The 22,361-nt window shown below is 38.8% G+C and overlaps 1 protein-coding gene across 1 annotated transcript; it reads left to right on the top strand.

Annotated features, from left to right (window-relative positions):
- The first annotated feature begins 728 nt into the window (after positions 1-728).
- LOC108714962 (5-hydroxytryptamine receptor 3A) lies at positions 729-22,081 on the top strand. The gene is made up of 10 exons (XM_041591483.1): positions 729-774; positions 1,782-1,936; positions 8,663-8,707; positions 9,303-9,422; positions 15,849-15,958; positions 16,610-16,782; positions 17,314-17,474; positions 18,935-19,142; positions 21,500-21,700; positions 21,793-22,081. The coding sequence occupies exons 1-10, from the start codon at positions 729-731 to the stop codon at positions 22,074-22,076; spliced, it is 1,503 nt and encodes a 500-aa protein (XP_041447417.1). The 3' UTR covers positions 22,077-22,081.
- The last annotated feature ends 280 nt before the right edge of the window (positions 22,082-22,361 follow it).

Genomic DNA, 22,361 nt, shown 5'->3' with positions numbered 1-22,361 from the left:
TAAGTGGCAGCCAGTCTGTAGGGGTTTTGATATGGCAGCCAGTCTGTAGAGTTTTTTATATATTTTCAGGCACGCAGTAGATACTGGCCTTGTAGTGACCCATGGGGGTGTCGTTTATTTAAAACCATTAAACAATAAATTAAGTCATATTTTTATTCATTAAAGTCTCACCTCTTGTGTGACAATACAATGCAGCAACCTAAAGAAAGGATAAAATTCTTTCTTTTCATTCTTTCTCATTAGTTGCTTCTCTGCAATATGCATCCAAAGAGATTCTGTAGGGTCACAAGGATTAAAACTAGATCGTAAGTACTCTTTGATCATTACCTTTGCATATGATACAATGAAAACCAAACTAATTTTAAACCACTTATTTCTATTTACAGATAAATTGAGAAACACTATTTTAAAGCAAGATATAAGTACTATAGGGTATTCTGGATTGAGAAAGTCAGTCAGATGACTAGAAAAATGTCTTTAAGATAAAAAAAAATACAAGTTCAGTTGATTTGACTTATTACTATAGATAAATGTAATCTGGAATCTTACCATCCATAATTATTGTGTGGTCACTTAAATGACAGATAAGGAGGAGTCCTCAACAGGCTTTTCTACTTTTGTACCCATCCCTGGACTATTTCGAATAGTTGTAGATCCCTCCTAGAAACTTAAATTATATCTGTCATCTGAGAGATGTTACATAACAAAAACTCTGCTCTGTTTCTAGAATGACTCTACACTTAACATCTCTGCTGCTCTCAGCCATCTTACTGGGTAAGTCATTCTCATCTAATCACCTCACCAGTCATACTAGCATTTTATTAGTATGTATTCATTCTATAACTAGGATCTGAAGATCAAGCAAGATATGGCTGTTCTGTGGTCCAGCTAAATGGGTCATTGTCCAAGTCCCCAGACAAATAGTAATGGCTGTTATGTCTCTCAGCCGCAGTGATGGCTGTCATTTTAAAATAATTCATTTTCAAAGATAGCTACTGCTAAGTGCTGTTACATAACACTCAGTTTGTGTCATACTACACTTTTTTCTTTATGTGAATTGTTAACAAATCTAATTTATGATAGAAAACGGTGAACTGATACAGAAAGAAAAGCTCTATCAGTGCTGTACTGGCAGCAACATGTTTCCTCTTAGGGTGGTGGCAGACAGGGAGATTAGTCAACCAGTGACAAATCTCCTCTTCTGCGGGCGACTAATCTCCCCGTACTGCCTTCCCGCTGGCTAGAATACGGATCGCCGGCGGGATTACTTCGGATTTCCGAAGTCGACCGAAATTGCCTCGCTGGGCGACTAATCTCTGCGTCTGCCACCACCCTTATATGCATTACCTACTTGTACATAATAAGAATAAATCACAGTATATCTAGTTTAATAGTGTAGGGCAGGAAGAAGAAAAAAAGAAGAAAAAGAACCAAAACATGCAGCTATAACCATGCCCTCTAAACTGTCACCTGAATATTTGTCAGACTGACATTAAACTGCTATGGGGGTCTAATGGCTCCTTTGAACTTAAACCATTTTGATTCTGCTCCATGTGCCAGGCATGTATCAGGTATTCTTCCCTGTTTATCTGACTATATAATATCAACCATAATTTCTTTTATCAGACAGAATAAAAAGTCTATGGTGTGGGTTTTCATAAATCTTCAGTATCAAATTATTTGCAGGCATCTTTCCCATAATTATACATAGGCAATGTTCTTTCTGATATCAGGCCTTATCTCCTATTATACCTCTTATATGCACTTCCTCTGCATTGCAGGTGGAGTTCAAAGTAAGCGTATGTGTTCCTTCAATGATGTGCTACAGAATATCAGTCTGGGAAGTATTCCAGGTCCAGGTGTGCGACCGGTGAAGGACTGGCAGACACCAACACAAGTTCTTGTAGACATGACACTGTACACTATTGTTGTCTTGGTGAGACCAGCATCTCTGATGTTTATGAAACATCTGTGTTGTAGTGATCATAGCTTATGATTGTATTATTATTATAACTTATCTTCATTAATGATCAGCAACATTCTGGAGCCTTCCTGTATTAATTCTGCTCTGCTGGATAACCAGCGGTGTGAACTATGTGAAAGAAGACTACATTCTACGTTAGGGAGGTAGAGAGTGCTGAGGGAGATGTGTGGCAAAGAGAGGAGAGTTTGAGAACTTGGTTGATGTTTCCATTGGTTACAGGCTCTTTGCCAGGGATGAACAAAAAGAGGGTTGTGGGAACACTCCAAGGCTAAGTAAAATATACAAATACAAAGGAAGTGCAACTGATCTGGCAGAACAGTTACAAACATACAAAAGAGAAAAAAAATGATCAATGGACATTTCCAGGCCCCCTGTTTCAGTAGTAATTTAGTATCTATGCAAGTGCATTATCACAAAATCATGATCATAAAATTCATAAGTCCCCATATCACCTCAAGGTAAATCCCATATCATGTTCCTAACTATTTACCTCTGGTCAAATTTTTCATAGGTTGTCACCTTCATCCGTAGTAGCATGTCTTGGGATAGAGAAACAACAACATGTCTTAAAGCAGTTCCATCACAAAGTGCTGTCTCTTTCTGAAAGTACATGACCAGGCAAAATTACCTGAGATGGCTACTTACACACCAATATTACAGCTAAAAAGAATACACTTGTTGGTTCCGGTGAAATATTTGCATTGTAAAAATTGTAATTTAGAAATAAAAACTACACAAAAAACATAAAAATCATGGCAGAATCCCTTTAAATGTATATTTACAATGCAGGAGGTTGAGAGGTAAAATAGGAAAGCTGGAATTAATGACACTGGATCAGATACGTAATGTAATTGGCATTTCTGAAACAATGCTCAATATGACAGGTGATTGTGCAGAAAAATATATAGGCTTTGCAATGGCAAATCTACCGGGGGTTCGGACAGTTCGACTGTACCAGGGTCCGCTAAGTACCCTGGGTACTCGCTTATAACCCTGGGATGAATACCATCTGGCCTGGACCTTTGTTCAAGTCTCTTTTGAATTTCCTCATGTGTGAACCATGCATCATTAGTCGTATTACTAGAATTGGGACTATCAAGAAGGAAACCTTCAGTCACTGGTTCCTAATTTGTGTAGACAGACGAAAAATACGTGTTCAGAATCTGAGCTTTTTTTTTGTTTTCATCAACCAGCTGACCCGCCTCTGATATTAAAGGTCCCCTTCCTGCTTCATTTTTTTACTATTAACATATTTAAATATATAATTTTGGATTCTTTTTACTGCTTGCTGCAATATCCTTTTCCATATCAATTTTAGCTTGCCTTATAGATTTTTTTGCATGATTTATTGGCCTCCTTGTACCTTATAAATGATTCGGCTGTCCCAGCTAACTTGAAAGCCTTAAAAGCATGTATTTTCTTACCCACCTCAACACCAACACTTCTATTGAACCAAAAAGGTTTTGCTATGCAACGACGTTCCTTGCTTACAAGTGGAATATACTGACAAGTATATTTATTAAGCAGCATTTTAAAGACTTCCCATTTTTGTTCTGTGTTTAACCCTGTGAAAAGCATTTCCCACTTAATATGTTGCAGAGATGCCCTTATACTGTCAAAGTTTGCACGTCTGAAATGTAATGTTTTAGTTACTCCCTTAGGGTAAGGCCACACTGAGGCAACTTTGGGCGACTATTGAAAATGCATCGCCTCGTGTGCATTAGCGCAAGAGACTTTTTTCATTCTAGCCTATGGGGAAAAACGCTGAGGCAGTTCGGGGAGATAGTCGCTCAAAAGACGAGGCGATTAGTCGCCAGGCAACAAAATCTCCCCGAATCTCCTCGTGTGGACTAGCTCTTATAGAATTGCTTCTGCAACAGAATCTCAAAGGAGACCATGTTATGATCACTATTCCCTAAATGCTCACCCACACAAATGTTAGAGATGAGTTCAGTAATATTAGTTATTACAAGGTCCAAAAGAGAGTTATTCCTAGTAGGTTCTTGAACGAGCTGGAATAAAAAGTTGTCATTCAGCATATTTACAAACCGACTAGTATTTTCCTGTCTTGGCAACCCCATTACCCCAGTAAATGTCTGGATAACTAAAGTCGCACATAGCATCAACTTGACCCAGCTGTCAAGCCGCTTCTATCTGCAAGAGTAGCTGGCGTTCATACTCGTCACTTATACAAGGTGGTTTATAGCATACACCAATGATAATTCTCTTTGTAACCTTTTGTCCAGTCAAAATCTCTACCCAGAGGGATTCCACTCTCTCACAAGTGCCAGCAATGGTTATTTCTTTAGCGCATGGCTTCAATTCTGGCTTTACATACAAACACAGTCCCCAACCTTTTCAATCCCTCTCTCCCTCCTAAAAAGGGTTTAACCATTTAAATTTACAGTCCAGTCACATGTTTCATCCCACCAGGTCTCAGTGATACCAATTATATCATAATTTTTAGAGCATACAATTAATTCTAGGTCTTCCGTTTTACAAACTCCGTGCATTTGTCAGCATACAGCAGAAGGTTACTACTTTTACTTTTTAAATTTGCATTACTTAGTGGAGAATTATATGTTAAGTTAGTACTATTCTGTTTTCCTTGTAACAGAGGGACCTCCTTAGCTGGTAAACTGTATGCCCCCTCACGACCCCTTACTAATCCCACTGCCCCGTCTACCCTAACTTCCCCATAATTCTTTATCTCACCCACCCCCCCCATGCCTAGTTTAAACACTCCTCCAACCTCTTAGCCATTCTTTCCCCTAGCACAGTGGACCAACTTCCATTGAGGTGCAAAATGTACTGTATAGGTTGTACCCCAAGGAAAAATCAGCCCAGTGCTCTAGGAACCCAAACTCTTCCTTCCTACACCAAGACTTGAGCCATGCATTTAGCTCCCTAAGCTCCCACTGTCTTCCTAAACGTGCGAACGGGCAAAATTTCTGAAAAAATTACATTGGAAGACCTTCCCTTGATCTTAGAGCCTAAATCCCTGAAATCACTCTTTAAGGTCTTCCCTCTACCATTTATTTTGTCATTAGTACCGATATGCACTAGGACAGTTGGGTCATGCCCAGCCCCACCCAATAATTTGTCTACCCGAATAAACCACATGCCGAACCCTGGCACCAGGTAGACAGCAAACTGTTTGGTTGTAGCGATCCAGATGACCGATTACCCTATCCACTTTCCTAATAGAATCCCCTACAACCACAATCTGCTTAGGCCTGACTCTGCTCTCCTCCACACCACTACTAGAGAAACTGGTCTCCCGGCTAATTGCCAATCCGGAGTTCACACTCCCATCTTCTTCACACAATCTGGCAAATTTGATGAGCTGTGTTGATAAGGTACTTTGTTCCTAAATGTTGGGTTTCTTATTCCCAAACTTTTGGTATGTATATCAAATTTGATTTATCTTCTTTTTGTGGCTTATATTGAACTCAACTACAAAAAGTGTTTTTTGCAAACATACCAAATGCCTTACCTTAATTGCATTCACTTCATGATGGTGTGCATTAAATTAAATACAGTTTGCAAATTTTTTAAATACTGTTTACCTTTCTTGGTTTGGAAAAACAGATTTTCTTTGAAACCAATTTTTGAGACCATTGATTGGTGTGCCTCCATACATTGTTTGTTATTACTTCACTCAGAAGGAGCCTACAATAGGCAGCAGTGTTTAGATCATTCTGTGCCACAGTAGGGATTAGAAGTAGGTAAAGTCACACTGTTAAATTACCTATTTAACTACCACAAGCATCTGAATTATCTTATGACTTATGGTCCACTTTCCCCTGACCGGATTGTTATCCAAAGCTGACACCTGTGTCAGTATTTCAGAATGTTAAATATGTTTAACTGCTTTGAGCAGTTTAATGCCCTTTTGATCTTTGGTGCTAAAGGAAGATATTGACTGGAGTAACAGTACTGCCAGATCAGTTAATGGGAACAAATTTATAAACTTGTTGCATGACAATTTTATGGCACAGGTTGTTGAGGAGCCTAACAGAAAAAATGCTATTCTGGATTTAGTGATTTAGTGACTTATAGCAAATGTGCAAGTCATTGAACCCCTGGGTAATAGTGACCATAATGTTATATCATTTAATGTCTGGTGCAAAAAACAAATATATACTGGGACAACAAAAACCATGAATTTTGCAAAAGCTAATTTTAGTGCCTTGAGGGCTGCCCTACAGAGTATTGATTGGGGCATAAAGTTTTCAGCTAAAAACACAGAACATAAATGGTGGTCATTTAAAATGATATTAAATCATTACTGTTCTCAATTTATTCCATTAAGGAGTAAATGTAGAAGCTCTAAGAACCATCCTATGGGGCTTAATACAGAAGTAAAGAAGTTAATAGGAAAGAAGAGAAAGGCATTTAAAAACTACAAATCTGTTGGGACAGAAGCTGCATTTAATGAATATAAACACTGTAATAAATGTTGTAAATCAGCAATCCGGAAGGCAAAGAAAGGAAACTAAGAGATAATTGCGATGGAGGTGAAAACTAACCCTAAAAAGTTTTTTAAATATATTAATAGTAAAAAGATGCAGGTTGAGAGTGTTGCTCCATTAAATAATGGTACCAGTATGGTTGTAACAGATACAGAAAAGGCAAATGTGTTAAATCAGTTATTTTCTTCAGTATATACAATAGAGGAGTCTGAGTTCCCAGGCTCACTTTATAGCTGCACTAATGGCTCAGCTCAATCTAGTCAGTGGCTGACTCAAGATATGATAATATGATAATAAAAATTATTAGTTCAGTTTTAGACCAGCCCCTATTTCTAAATTTTCTCAGATTCACTTTCATCTGGTATGGTGCCTATGGATTGGAATAAAGCTGATGTTATTACAATATTTAAAAAGGGATTACAATCTCAGCCTGGCAATTATAGGCCAGTAAATTTGACATCTGTGGTGTGTAAATTATTTGAAGGCTTGTTAAAGGATCACATTCAAAATTTTGTCCTAGTGAATGGCATTATGAGCAGCAATCAGCATGGCTTTATGAAGGATAGGTCATGTCAGACAAATTTGATTGCTTTTTATGATGAGGTAAGTAAGATGCTGGACAGTGGGGGGGGCAGTAGATGTGATCTATTTGGATTTTGCCAAAGCGTTTGATACTGTGCCCCACAAACGACTGCTTTCTAAACTAAGGTCTGTTGAGCTTAATGAAGTCATTTGCACATGGATAGGAAACTGGCTACAGGAGGGTGGTTGTTAATGGTACATTCTCTACTTGGAGTAAGGTTCTTAGTGGTGTCCCCCAGGGCTCGGTATTAGGTCCAATTTTATTTAACTTGTTCATTAATGACTTAGGGGAGGGTGTTGTAAGTAATGTATCAGTGTTTCCAGATGACACAAAACTATCCAGCCCAATTAATTCCATCCAGGATGTGGCATCCTTGCAACATGATCTTGACAAACTGGCAATCTGGGAAGCTAAGTGGCAAATGAGATTCAATGTTGATAAATGTAAAGTCATGCACCTGGGATGTAAAAATATCCAAGCCACTTATACCCTTAATGGGACTGCACTAGGCAAATCCATTATGGAAAAGGACCTTGGAGTCCTTGTAGATGATAAACTTGGCTGTAGCAAGCAATGCCAGTCAGCAGCATCAAGGGCAAATAAGTTCTTGAGCTGTATTAAAAGGGGCATAGAGTCAAGGGAGGAGGGGGTCATTCATCCACTGTATAGAGCACTTGTAAGGCCTCATTTAGAATATGCCGTTCAGTTTTGGTCTCCATCACTCAAACAGGACATTTTTGTATTAGAGAGGGTGCAGAGAAGGGCAACTAAGCTGGTAAAAGGTATGGAAAATCTTAGCTATGAGGAAAGAGGATGTTCACGCTGGAGAAGAGGCGCTTAAGGGGTGATATGATAACTATGTATAAATATATAAGAGGATCATATAATATTATTTCTTTAAAACACTTTTATTTTTGGTGTTACTGTCAGTACTATTATTATTCCTCTCCTCACTCAACCTAGTCAACCTCCTATTCTTCTAGTCTCTTTTCTTTACATACTATAATTTATATATATATTTAGTCTCTTTGTTCTGATAGAAATAGGGAATGGCCATGAAATAGGCCAAATGTTGAGCAGCATGAGGTCCCACTGACACCTGGGCCTACAGGGAGTTTTCCTGGTATCCCAATGGGCCAGTCCGACATTGTGAGTAGTTAAGCCAACTCAGTGTCTGAACTTATAAATATGCTTATTTTACATTAACAGTTATGTTTATCTATGCTTTAATATTTCTACTATCACTGTTTATGTTCTTTAAAAGAAGGGAGATGTAATCTAACGTGGTGCACACTACCACAGGATACTGCAGATTAATGCTTATATGTGTAAGGTGAAACTTGTTGATGTGGGAGGTTCTGCAGCCATGTTGGAGTATGCTGTACTGACTAAATACAGCTCCCTTACAGCAAGAATGTCTCCTGTGTAATTGTTATTAGCTTAAACTTCACAGCTAGAAAGCACAGCATCAGATACACAACAGCAGCGATCCTTTGTTATAATGTGACCAGGCCTTCCTTGGTGTGCAACAATGGGTAGCACAGTTAAAATGTTACTGACATGACAGCTTTCTAATAACATATATCCATTTCACACCACATTTTCTGCTGTTTCTTTCAGGACACAAGTTCCCAAACACTTATATCATATATCTGGTTAACTTTGGTAAGATCTCCTTTTCATTTTTATATAAATCGGTCATGTGTGTTGTGTGTTGATATTGTGCCTGATCAAATTTTATGAGACCTGCAGTTTATATTGTTTTGATGCTGGTATAGCATTTTGTGCATGGAGAGTGTAAGGCTAAAGCCAGACCGGACTGTTTCTCGGACTGTGTATAAATGCAAGCCATTAAAGGAACAGTAACACCAAAAAATGTAAGTGTTTTAAACTAATGAAAATATTGTGTACTGTTGCACTGCACTGGTAAAACTGATCTGTTTGCTCCAGAAACACTACTATAGTTCATATAAACAAGTTGCTGTGGAGCAATGGCGGAAATTGAAAAATGGCTATATGGCACAGGTTAACTAATGGATAACAGATAACACCATTAGACAGACAGAGCTTATCTGCTGTGTAACCTGAGCCTTTTCTCATTTGAATGGCTGCCCCCATTGCTACACAGCATCTTATTTATATAAACAATATTAGTGTTTCTGAAGCAAACACAGCAGTTTTACCAGTGCAGGGCAACACTGCATTATATTTTTATTACTTTAAAACACTTATTTTTTGACGTTACTGTTTCTTTAAACAGCCAATCAATTTTCCTCAGCCCACTCCAGTGTCTGAACTAACAAACATTGGGACAGCCTGTGTGCAGACATACGGAGTAGATTTTGTTGCAAAGAAACTTCTGCTTATTGTTGGAAGTGACGTAAGGTGACAGGAGGCTGGGGTGAGATAATAAGGCAACTCCCTATGAATAGGGGGAGTTGACAGCTGTGCTCTTGCTGCACCAAGTCCAAAGCAGTGCCTGTTAATTGATCCATTATTCTCAGGCTGCTATGGTGTCTGCTCTGTTTCATGACCTGGGTATATACTGTACGTAGGCCAAGATGTGGATTCAGGCTACTCTACATAGGGCTGATTCTCACAGCTGATTCACTGGCCTCCACTTGCTCTTGTTTCTGCACTTACAGGTACTGTGCCATGCTGCCATGAGGCAAGTTGGGAATCTTAAAAAATGAGCTCAGCTAGGCATGTTACTAAATTATCCATAATTAATTCTACTCTCCCACAAACAACAAACAAATAAACTGTTTATAGCAATGTATACAGTAACTAAAACCCCTGCAATGAATTCAGGGATCTGAACAAATGTCAGTAAATAGTGGTATTGCAGGAATTACTTCTTTGAAATATTTTATTTGGTCTTCACAATAAACAATAGAAATCAAAATGATAACAAATAGTATGCAGAATAAGAAGATTAATACAATGACATACAGTATTATACAGAATGAATAACTTACAATGAAGTAATATGTAAAATAAAATAGAAACTAACAAGAACTAACTATCACTATCTAAGCCAGTGGACGCATAAGGAATTCCTTAATAACACCACATTCTAACATTATGTAATGATGCCATGTAATGATGTGGACAACATTCTCACATAGTTTCTGCGACCATCTTTAAATATGCAACTTTCTTACACAACATATGTCAGCAATCTAGGCATATCACCTTCATGATTTAGCATATTTTCATGATCCTAGCATATCAGCTCCTACACATAAAAATGCACATTATATTATTATAATTATATCTGAATATAAAATGTGTTTTACAACAAACATATTGCACTGTTTCCTATATATTAATGCTTATTTAGCATTTTTACACCATGTTGGAAAGTTGAAAAATGCCAAAGGCGTCTCAAATATAGACTATGTTTCCACTAGTTTATGCACTAGTTTGTGGTACCTGCAGAAACGCAGGTCTTTGGAGGATTGTGGATAAAATTGCAGGTATGGGGGCAGTTCAGTAGATCTGGTAGTGGATCTTAAAGTAAGCTTGTCTTGCCTCACTTGCCACCTTCCGCTATCCTACAATGATATCACTACTGGATTTATAATGTCACTTCCAGTCTATAATGGGGACGCTATACATTATTATTATTATTTTATTAACATGTATTTATATAGCGCCAACATATTGCGTAGCACTGGAAAGTAAATGAGATTATACAACTACATCACATGAATTACATACATAGAACATATGGAGTAACAAACATTACAATAAATACAGGTACAAAAAGGTGAGGAAGGCCCTATGCATAGGCATACAGTCTAAAGGGAAGGGAGTAATACACAAGGTGTGGGAGTGGGCAAGAACGAATTAAGTGGGTGAGAAATGTGGTATTGTATGTGGTGTTGCGTTTGGTAGTTAAGCAGAGTGAGGGTAGGCTTCCCGAAAGAAGTGCGTTTTCAGAGATTTCTTGAAAGCAGAAAGGTTGGGAGAAAGTCGGACAGACTGGAGAGTTCCAGAGGAGGGGTGCAGCCCTTGCAAAGTCTTGAATGCGAGCATGTGAGGAGGTAATGAGAGAAGAGTTGAGTAGCAGGCCAGTAGAGGAGCGTAGTAAGCGATTGGGCGATTATATAGAGATGAGTTCAGAGATGTAGGGTGGGGCAGAGTTATGAAGTGCTTTGAAAGTCAGTGTCATTAATTTGAATTTGATTCTGAAAGGTAACGGAATCCAGTGCAGGGATTGACATAAAGGCGAGGCAGAGGAGGAGCGGTTGCTGAGGTGTATGAGCCTCGCAGCAGTGTTCATTATGGACTGGAGAGGTGACAGTCTCTGGAGGGGGAGGCCAATTAAAAGAGAGTTACAGTAGTCTAGACGCGATATGATGAGAGAGTGAATAAGAATTTTGGCAGCGTCTTGGGTGATAAATGATCGTATTTTGGATATGTTCCTTAGGTGGAAGTGACATGATTTAAAAAGTGACTGGATATGAGGAGTGAATGACAGGGCAGAATCTAGAATAACCCCAAGGCACCGGGGATGGGGAGAGGGGGTGGAATTGTTAACTATGATGGATACTTCAGGGATGTTACTGGTGTTAGTTGGAGGAAAGAGAACCATTTCAGTTTTAGAGAGGTTTAATTTAAGGTAGCGTTGCGACATCCAGGTAGCGATAGCGGACAGGCAGCAGGAGACGCGAGTTAGGAGTTCTGGGTTGAGATCAGGAGATGAGAGATAGATCTGAGTATCGTCAGCATAGAGGTGGTAGTGGAAACCATACAAATTTATTAATTTGCCGAGGGAGGAAGTATAGAGGGAGAATAGTAATGGTCCCAGGACAGAGCCTTGAGGAACTCCAACAGAAAGAGGTAGGGGAGAAGATGATACTCCATTGTAGGAGACAATGAAGGAACGATTGGTGATGTAAGAAGAGAACCAGGACAGGGCTGTGTCACGAAGGCCAAGTGACTGGAGGGACTGGAGGAGGAGAGGGTGATCTACAGTGTCAAATGCAGCTGAGAGATCAAGCAGTATTAGTAGTGAGAAATGATTGTTGGCTTTAGCGGTTAAAAGGTCATTAGTTAGTAGAGTCAGGGCAGTTTCCGTGGAGTGTTGTGGCTTAAAACCAGATTGTAGGGGGTCCAGCAGGTTATTGTCAGAGAGGAATGAGGTTAGTCGGTTGAAGACTAGGCACTCAAGTAGTTTAGAGATGAAAGGTAGCAGAGAGATAGGTCGGAGGTTGTCAAGATTGGAGGGATCAAGAGAGGGTTTTTTTCAGAATGGGGGTGACAAGAGCATGTTTTAGTTGAGAAGGAAACAGTCCAGTTGAGAGCGAAAGATTAAATAGGTGAGTTAAGGCTTTGATTAGACAAGGATTGGTATTGCGGAGAAGTTTTGAGGGAATTGGATCAAGCGGGCAGGTGGTAAGGTGAGAAGCGGCCAAAAGCTTTGAGACTTCCTCATCAGTGACAGGGGTGAAGGAGCACAGGAGAGACTGGGCAGTGTGGAGGGAGGGTGGTGGAAGTCTAGGGGGGTTGAGTAGTGTAATGTCCCTTCTGATAGTGTCAATTTTGTTTTTGAAGTGCTCAGCAATATCTTGAGCAGAGACAGATGTGCATGGATGGGGTGGAGAAGGGGAAAGGAGAGTGTTAAAGGTGGAGAAAAGTTGTGCTGGTTTTTTAGAAAGGGAGTTAATGAGTGAAGTAAAGTATGTTTGTTTGGCTTGGAAGAGGCTGGTGTTAAAGGAGCGCAGGGCAGATTTGCAGCTCCAAAAGTCTGATTCTGAACGGGATTTGCGCCAGCGACGCTCAAGTGCACGTGAGTGTCTTTTGTATGAGCAGTATGCCGAGGTTGAAGTGGTTTGGGTCTAGAACGTTTAGTTTTTATAGGAGCAAGCTCATTTAGGGCAGTGGTGAGAGTACTATAGTAGACAGAGGTAGCCACATTAGGACATGAGATGGCTGAGATATTAGAGTGAAGAGAGTCAAAGGAAGAAGAGAGATGTGACACGTCTACAGCTTGCAAGTCACGGTAAGTACGTGTTTGGGGAATAGCAGGGGGTGAGGAGGGAGTTAGTGAGAGTTGAAATGTGAGCATCGCCTATATATACATCGCCTATATACACTATACAACACCTAAAAATAAGCACAATACATACATACATGTTGGAAAGATATTCTGCTCATTATTTTAATGTTTTGCCCAGCACTAATGGAAAAATGGTTTGTTCTTCACTGAATCAACCCCCTCCCACAAACAGTTTAATTCATTAAGAGATACAAAACTCTGAATAAACAAACAAATGCTCCCCTTCTCTCTGGTTTTTAATCAGGCATAGAGAAGCAGATCCACTCTAATGAGCCGATTCCTATACTGAAAGGCACAGCTTTGGCCTGAGTGCGACTAGAGAAAGCTGCTGATCAGGCTTTTCTCTGCCTGATTAAAAACCATGGACGGAAAGGAGGGCTGGATACGCAATATATGCCCTTGCCCAAACATGGCAGCCTTTGAGGGCTTACTTGTGGATAGGGGATTTTTGTCATCAGTTTCTCCTGACAGGAATTTAACAAGTTAAACTGTTCCTTCTTTAGTGCAAGAAATAACAAAAAACATACATAATACAACCATAAATAGCAGAAGCATAATTTATTGAACTCCTGTAAGTGTAATGTTAACTTGCTGTCTTATGGTGCCGAGGGGTATTGGCTCAGGTTGTTGATTGGGTAATGAGACAGTGCATAATAAATATGTGTCGTAGGTACTGGTACAGGTTTTGGGTCTTCGGGATGGATGTACGTGCAGGTCTAATCCGTTATACCCCTAGAGTCTCTTCATTAGAACTAATATAGCTTTGCCGCTATAATTGGTTTAGAGACCATATACCAGGTTTGGAACTTAGCTTAGGCAGAAGAGGTATGTGCCTAGAGTGCAATGGTGCAAGTGTGCTAAGCCAGCCTTTCCCAACTTCCAGCCCTCTTGTAATTGAGGGCATGTTTGGGTAATGTTAATGTTGGAGTGATTTCTAGTTTTGGCCACTAGGGGTTATGTAGAAAGTTAATGGGATAATTACAGCTTTGGGCCTCTAGAGCAGGGATCCCCAACCTTTTGAACCTGTGAGCAACATTCAGAAGTAAAAGGAGTTGGGGAGCAACACTAGCATGAAAAATGTTCTTGGGGTGCCAAATAAGGGCTGAGATTGGCCATTTAGTAGCCCCTATGTGGATTTTCAACCTACATTGAGGCTCTGTTTGGCATTGTACATGATTTTTATACAACCAAAACTTGCCTCCAAGCCTGGAATTCAAAAATAATCATCTGCTTTGAGGCCACTGGGAGCAACATCCAAGGGGTTGGAGAGCAACATGTTGCTCACGAGATACTGGTTGGGGATCACTGCTCTAGAGGGAGCTAATTAGTATAAATAGTATCATAGAGTTTAGGCAAAGTCCCAGAGGGTGGAGACTAGATAGGTTATAGAAAGGGGAGGTTCTGGAGGAAATTTTGAATGCGTCATGGGAGGAAGGTGCACGCAGGAAGTCATCTGGCTGAGACAGGAAGAGATTGGAAAATTAGCTTGTGTAATAGCACTAATAGCACAACATAGTAGTGTGAGGTGACATAGGATAGTTAAAATGGGCAGCTGTAGCCCCATTAAGGAGTAAAGTGGAATAGTGACCCAGCAGGTACCTCGCCAGTTCTGGTTGGAGTGGATAGTTTGGACACAAGAAGGAAACTGGTGAAAGGTTTTGGATTCCCACTGGAAAGCACATGGCAAGGCTGATGTTTGGGATAAGCCCTGTAAAGGGGAGAGTGCTGACTGGACCCCTAGGAAGGCACTGGAGGCTGGGTGAGAGTGGAAAGAAACACTGGAAGGACTGGAAAGTGTACTTTATAATTGTCTGTGTGAAAGTTATTCAACCTAACTTTGGAATTATTCTGGAATTATTCCTGTTGGAAGTAACAAGTGTGCCTGCCTGTGAATGCTTGATAACTACTAAGAAGTAATAAAGCATTTATTTGTGTTACAACTCGTAGTAATCTGAGGGAATTACTTGTACAAACAGGGGAAATTTATTAAGCAGTTGCCATAAAAGGGTTGTGTGATAGGAGGGGTGTGTGCCTTGGGTTCCTTTACATTTTGGCTCGGCATTGCCATTTTCTACATCATATGTTTCAAAGAACATATATCTTATGTATGGTATATGAGGGCGTAAGATTTTAATATAAAGGATTATTATTCAGTGCAGCACAGTTTAATATACTGACACTATGGGGCAGATTTATCAAGGGTCTTGTTTTTTATGGCCAAAACTGTTAAAATCGACTAGGGAATTGTTAAAATTCTGTTCAATTTTTTTAAAAATTCAAATTCGATTTTCGTGATTTATCATACACTGGCCCTTTAAGAACTCAAATTCGACTATTCACCACCTAAAACCTGCAGAATTTCTGTTTTAGTCAATGGAAGAAGTCCTAGAATCAATGTGGAGCTGTTTGCTGCCTTCCTGACATTCGAGTTTTTTTTCGGAGAAAAACTCAAATTGAGTTTTTATAACTCTAATTAAATTTGATTTGAATTCGATTCGAGTTTTTGGTTCGATCCTATTCACCCGAGTTTTGAAAATTAGATTTTTTTTTTTACTAAATTTCGATTGGTTGAATTTCGAGTTCATGGGAGTTTTTAAAAACTCCCATGAACTTAAACTTAGACCTTTGATAAATGTGCCTCTATGTATGACTACAATGGTAAAAATTCTGTGATAGAATGCTAAATTTTTTCTTTAAATGTATAGACTACTTTTGTTTTATGTTGTTTTTTTCTTCTAGGAATGGTACAATGACTATATTTCCTGGGAGCCAGAAGACTTTTGTGAGATTAGGAAAATTGTTACTGTGGGAGATACACTTTGGAAACCAGATTTATATATTTATGAAATGTGAGACTGATACAAATACTGTATATTGTGTTGTTTCCTCCTGTGATATGGAATGCTGTCAATGCAAGAAATGTTTAAATTTAATTACATTTAAAGTTTGAATTAAATGTTTGGAGCGGTAAAACTGGCTAAAATAAAGGATTAAATGTTTGAATGTTGTTTATAGTAGCCAACCTGATGGTTTCATGGATGCTTCAAATCCTAATGATGAATGTGCTTTTTTGGCATGTATCCACATTATTTGGTGATCAGCAAAGCAAAAACCCTGCTATTATAGTGAAAGCTGCAACCAATTAACATCACTCTTTCATACACACTTTCAACATTTACCCTTTAACAGGTAAACTTTCACCATACTTTTAACACTGTTTGGTGAAAATGTAGCTTGCAGGTTTGTACCAAGAGTCAGAACACTTTTCTGTTATTGGAGGTTCCCTGGAGTATAAAAAATGTACTGTCTTTTAGGCTGTTCGCTTGCTTCAACGATCATATCCTCACTCCAGAGATTCCTTAAAATGTCATTAAAAAGTGTGATTTCTACATAAACAAACAAGGAAACAAACAATATCCTTGCCACTAGGCAAGTGGTAATGTCCCACTAAAAGTTTCTAAATTCTAATAATGTAAGATAATATATATTTTATTATACAGGACAGAACCAGATGATAAAGAGCCAGTGATTCCTTACTACACTATACACTATGATGGCAAAATCACTGCTGCCAAGCCTTTGAGGATCATCAGTTCCTGCAACATTGATATCTTCAAGTTCCCATTTGACACACAGACTTGCAACCTGACCTTTGGCTCTTATGTTTACTCTGGTAATGTAATAAGCTGCCTGTACCTTCTACTACACAACAAGTCCCATCTATGCAAAACATCTTTCAGTATTCAATTGTTTCCAAATCCAATATATACTATACATAACTCATCCATTTGAGTATTAACGTGTTAAACCCATTTTCTTCTAATCATTTAATGTGCTCCTGAGATTAAAATAAGGGGCAAGCCAAAATAAGACATAGAACTGATTGCAGAATATATTATCTACTTGGTGCAGCTATTCTTGTGGAATGCAGTTGGTCACTTTCAAGTGAATACCTTGTAAAACACCACGGTTATTGCTGATAACTGTACTTCCCAGCATTTTCCAGAAATAGTCCCAGATTGTAGCTACTTGTGATTCCATTTGTAGTAAGTGGAAAACGTTCAGATATGATTTGATCTACAAACATTCTTAGGAAAACATGACTTGGCAAATTCAAAGAAAATGGTTGTTTTCTATGAAAATATAAATAAGGATGTTGTTTTCCATTTCATGAGGAAGTGTCTTTTTTTTTTTTTTTTTGCAGAGACAGATATTATCATGCTTCCGAAATTCTATTCCGCTGATGTCAACGCACACTGTTTGAGTGTTTTTGTTAGCAAAGGAGACTGGAATTTGTTGAACGTCATAGTGATGAACCAAAGTCTGATTTCTGATGGAGAAGCATATAGCAAAGTTACCTATATGGTAAGAGGGCATGAAAAACTTTACACATATATGTTAAAAAGCCAAAATCAGTATGTATGTAGGCAACAAAATACAAGGAATATTGTATATTAAATAATGTACTATACTACTACTATTTGGCAGTATGCATCCAATAGGAAACAAATGTTTTACAGCAAATGCTTTCAAGTTTGTGCCCATGTTAGATAGCAAAGAGCACCATGTAACCTTGGGTAACAATTAACCATGGTTAACAGTGTGATCTAGTTACTAACAGCTAAGGTTACAGATTTAAATATAACACTGGATGAATGTGGTGTGACATGTGGCATTTGGGGAAGACTTTTAGGGGCACATTTACTAAGCTCGAGTGAAGGATTCAAATGAAAAAAACTTTGAATTTCGAAGTATTTTTTGGGGTACTTCGACCATTGAATAGGCTACTACGACCTTCGACTTAGATTCGAACTAAAAATTGTTTGACTATTCGACCATTCGATAGTCGAAGTACTGTCTCTTTAAAAAATACTTTGACTACATACGTCGGTAGTTTAAACCTACCAAGGTTCAATGTTAGCCTATGGGGACCTTTCCCAGCACTTTTTGATCGAAAAAAAAATCATTCAATCGATTAAAATCCTTCGAAACGTTCGATTCGAAGGATTTTATCGTTCCATCAAAGATTTTTATTCGCTCGATCTAAGTATTTGCGCTAAAATCCTTAGAATTCGATAATCGAATTCGAAGGATTTTACTTTGAGGGTCGAATTTGAGGGTTTATTAACCCTCTAAATTCGACCCTTGATAAATCGGCCCCCAATGTCATCATCAGCATCACTTAAGATCAGACGCCAGGCAGCTTAGAATATCTTATTTATGTGCTAAGGCAATAGTATTGCACTTGTTATATTCTATTGAACCCTATAGGATTTAAAAGACACTTGAGAAAACGTGTGATTTTCTAGAGATTGTTTACTATCCTCCCTTCACCTGACAATCTTCTGGATAAATATATTGATTTAAAATATAATTTTAAGAATCAATAGTTTAACAGCCTATCACTTAGTCTTCAGTACTGATGTAATGCTGCATGTCTAAAACAGTGTAGGCACACAATATCCCAAGTTCTTATGTGGCCTTACAGCGCATGTGGTGCTTTGATTGCAAAAAAAAAAGAAGCAGCTGTTACACAACAATCTGTGTTTATTGTGTTAAATAAAAAAATTTTTGTTGCAAACTTTTTTGTCAGGTAAATGACGAATAGGGAAATGCCCTGAGTTGTTGTATTTGACAGATCACTCTCTTGGAATGTGCCGGTTGCTTTTTCTTTCCAATTTATTGGTGGGGCGCTGGTCAAAAAGCCTTTCGTTATAGTGACTTATCATTTAACACAATGGCGCATAATAAACACCAAGAAGTTAGAGATGGCATTGTTGATCTTAATTATATTTCTTAATATTTTTTTATTTTAACCCTCCCAGATAACACTAAAACGGGCCCCTATTGTTTATGTGATTAATATCATCATCCCAGCTTGTTTTATGGTTTTCCTGGATATTGCCAGTATTTTCATACAGATGGGCTCTGGAGAAAGGCTTGGCTTCAAAATAACTGTAGTTCTGGGGTTCTCTGTGCTCTTGCTAATCTTAAATGATATGGTGCCTAATTCTGACAGCCCCCCTATTTTAGGTGAGTAACATGCAACATGAATAAAATCACCTAATGTTTTTGCTATAGTGTGGGATACTGATGCACAAGGTTTTTACAAGAATCATTAAGGGGCGAATTATCGAAGGTCGAAGTGAAATTTTTAATTTAAAAAATTTGAATTTCAATGTATTTCGACTAGGGAATAGTCCAAATTCGATTCGAATTTGAAAAAGATTCGAAAATTCGAATATCGAAATTCGAATTCGAGTACTGTCTCTTTAAAACTTCAACTTCTAAAACCATCTAAAACCTGTTTTAGCCTATGGGGGACCTCATAGAACCTATTTGGAGTCAATTGGTGGACTTTGAAAAATCAACTTTCATTCTTTTTAATAAATTTTGGTTGGTCTAATTTCGAAGTTTTTTAAACTCGAAATTCGACTCTTGATAAATCTGCCCCAAAGTAATGCAGGTATCAATATGTTCCAGTCAGCAGCATAATCACCTAGGGGCAACTGTGGTCTATTTCACATATTTTCTTACAGTAACGTCTGTGCATTTGACATACACATTTTAATCTATGGTATAAACAGAGGGAAGATTTAAAAAAAGGTGACACTATCCCTCTCTGAAAAACAAGCACGAGCCAACAACAGTACAAGGCAATTTTTGTTTGAGGCAAAATTACCCATCTGGCACCATCACCCTTTATGTGCTGGCAGGCGATATAGGAGTCCCTCTATTTAAAATGAGATGTTTAAGTGCCCTGACTCGACTAACTAATGACCTTTTAACTGCTAAAGCCAACAATCATTTCTCACTGCTAATACTGCTTGATCTCCAGGCCCGGATTTGTGGAAAGGCCACCTAGGCCCGGGCCTAGGACGGCGGGATTTTAGGGGGGCGGCATGCTGCCCAACCACACCCATATTGGTTCAAAAACACTGGGGATGTGCTGGAGATAGAATCATTTTTTTTAATTTCCTGTGCGCCAATCCCCTTAGCTCCAGTCCAGATAGGGTTGCCACCTGGCCGGTATTTTACCGGCCTGGCCGTTAAAAATTATGGCTTACCCCAATGTTATTAATAGGGGAAAAAGAGAAATATAAAGGAAGGCCGGTATTTTTTTCTAGAAAAGGTGGCAACCCTAAGTCCAGATGATAAAAATTTGCACAAATAAAGGAGAGGGGACAGGGGCAACAAATGGCAGTGGGCCTAGGGGCACCCACAATGTAAATCCGGCCCTGTTGATCTCTCAGCCGCATTTAACACTGTAGATCACCCTCTCCTCCTCCAGTCCCTCCATTCGCTTGGCCTTCGTGACACAGCCCTTTCCTGGTTCTCTTCTTACATCACCAATCGTTCCTTCAGTGTCTCCCCTACCTCTTTCAGTTGGAATTCCTCAAGGCTCTGTCCTGGGACCATTACTATTCTCCCTCTATACTTCCTCCCTCGGCAAATTAATCAACTCGTATGGTTTCCACTACCACCTCTATGCTGACGATACTCAGATCTATCTCTCATCTCCTCTCAACCCAGATCTCCTAACTCGCGTCTCCTCCTGCCTGTCCGCTATCTCTACCTGGATGTCGCAACGCTTCCTTAAATTAAACCTCTCTAAAACTGAAATGGTTCTCTTTCCTCCAAATAACACCAGTAACATCCCGGAAGTATCCATCATAGTTAACAATTCCACTCCCTCTCCCCAGGCCCGGTGCCTTGGGGTTAATATGATCATTTATCACCCAAGATGCTGCCAAAATTCTTATTCACTCTCTCATCATATCACGTCTAGACTACTGTAACTCTCTTTTAATTTGGCCTTCCCCTCCAGAGACTGTCACCTCTCCAGTCCATAATGAACACTGCTGCGAGGCTCATACACCTCAGCAACCGCTCCTCCTCTGCCTCACCATTCTGTCAATCCCTGCACTGGCTTCCGTTACCTTTCAGAATCAAATTCAAATTAATGACACTGACTTTCAAAGCACTTCATAACTCTGCCCCACCCTACATCTCTGAACTCATCTCTATATACCGGTATTGATTGTGATGTATGTAACTCCATATGTTCTATGTATATAATTCATGTGATTTATTTGTATAATCACATTTACTTTACAGTGCTACGCAATATGTTGGTGCTATATAACTACATGTTAATAATAATAATAATAATAATAATAATAAGTGCTTTACAGTGACTTGCACCTCACAGGAGTGCGTTTTTAAAAAATGTATTATCTGAAGTATAGAATGCACATCTAAACACTTTCATTATCCAATTACTATGTCTTACACATCTATGTCTGGCTGCTTTAATTCTTTTATAAGTCAGGGCTTGTATTCTATTTTAATCTGTTGCATACTAATCAGCTGTATGTTTGTTGACACAGGTATATTCTGCGCTCTTTGTCTGGCTGTAATGGTGACCAGCATAATTGGTACTGTTATAATCAACTACATGATGACATTGTCAGACACGCAGCCAAACGTCCCTAACTGGATAAAGACTTGGATCCTAAAACATTTAGCATGTCTCTTGCTTTTTAAGTTGTACAAAAATGAAAAAGATCTTGTGGTCTCTGTAGACACAGGTGAGTATGGAGAGAGGTACAATATGATCTTGACAGTGAGAGAATACACTGAATATATTGCCTTTTATTTATATCCGTTATATTTCTGGCAGATCCAAATGTTAAGAACACAGATAACCGGCCTGACATGGAGCTTAAAAAAAAAAGTAAAGACTCAGACAAAGAGATCAAAGTAAATCTGGAAGTGAGGTTATTAAAAAGATTGTTGGCTGCAGTTCTAAAGATAAACCAAGACCTGAATTTGTCCAAGAATGGGCAGGATGCCACATCAGAGTGGTACCTGGCTGCTATTGTAGTGGATAGGCTGATTCTAATTTTGTATTTAATTATTGTCATCATAATATTCTCTGTTGTTGTTATTGTCTGGGCAAAATAAATTATATCTGTGTAAACAAAATACATGTGCTGCTGCTATTTTGCATTAATATCAAATGGCTTTCAGGGGATTTTTTCCATGCACCGTTTATTGAAGGAACAGTAAAACCAAAAAACGAAAGTGTTCTAAAGGAATGACAATATAATGTAGTACTGCCCTTCACTATAGAAACATAACTATAGTTATAGTATAAACAAGCTGCTGTGTAGCCATGGGGGCAGCCATTCAAGCACAGGATAAACAGTAGATAACAGATACATTCTGAAGAATCCTAATGTATACTAC

This window comes from Xenopus laevis, chromosome 4S (assembly GCF_017654675.1).
Source record: "Xenopus laevis strain J_2021 chromosome 4S, Xenopus_laevis_v10.1, whole genome shotgun sequence".
NCBI lineage: Eukaryota > Metazoa > Chordata > Amphibia > Anura > Pipidae > Xenopus > Xenopus laevis.
The sequence above is the reverse complement of the archived record's forward strand: the minus strand, read 5'-3'. Positions and strand labels throughout refer to the sequence as shown.

What these genes read in the sequence shown, in the direction of transcription:
- LOC108714962 (XM_041591483.1), top strand. Translation starts at nt 729, where the DNA reads ATGACTCTACACTTAACATCTCTGCTGCTCTCAGCCATCTTACTGG. An exon ending in GATTTATATATTTATGAAAT is followed by an intron (nt 15,959 to 16,609) that starts GTGAGACTGATA and finishes TTTATTATACAG; the next exon opens with GACAGAACCAGATGATAAAG. An exon ending in TGGCTCTTATGTTTACTCTG is followed by an intron (nt 16,783 to 17,313) that starts GTAATGTAATAA and finishes TTTTTTTTGCAG; the next exon opens with AGACAGATATTATCATGCTT.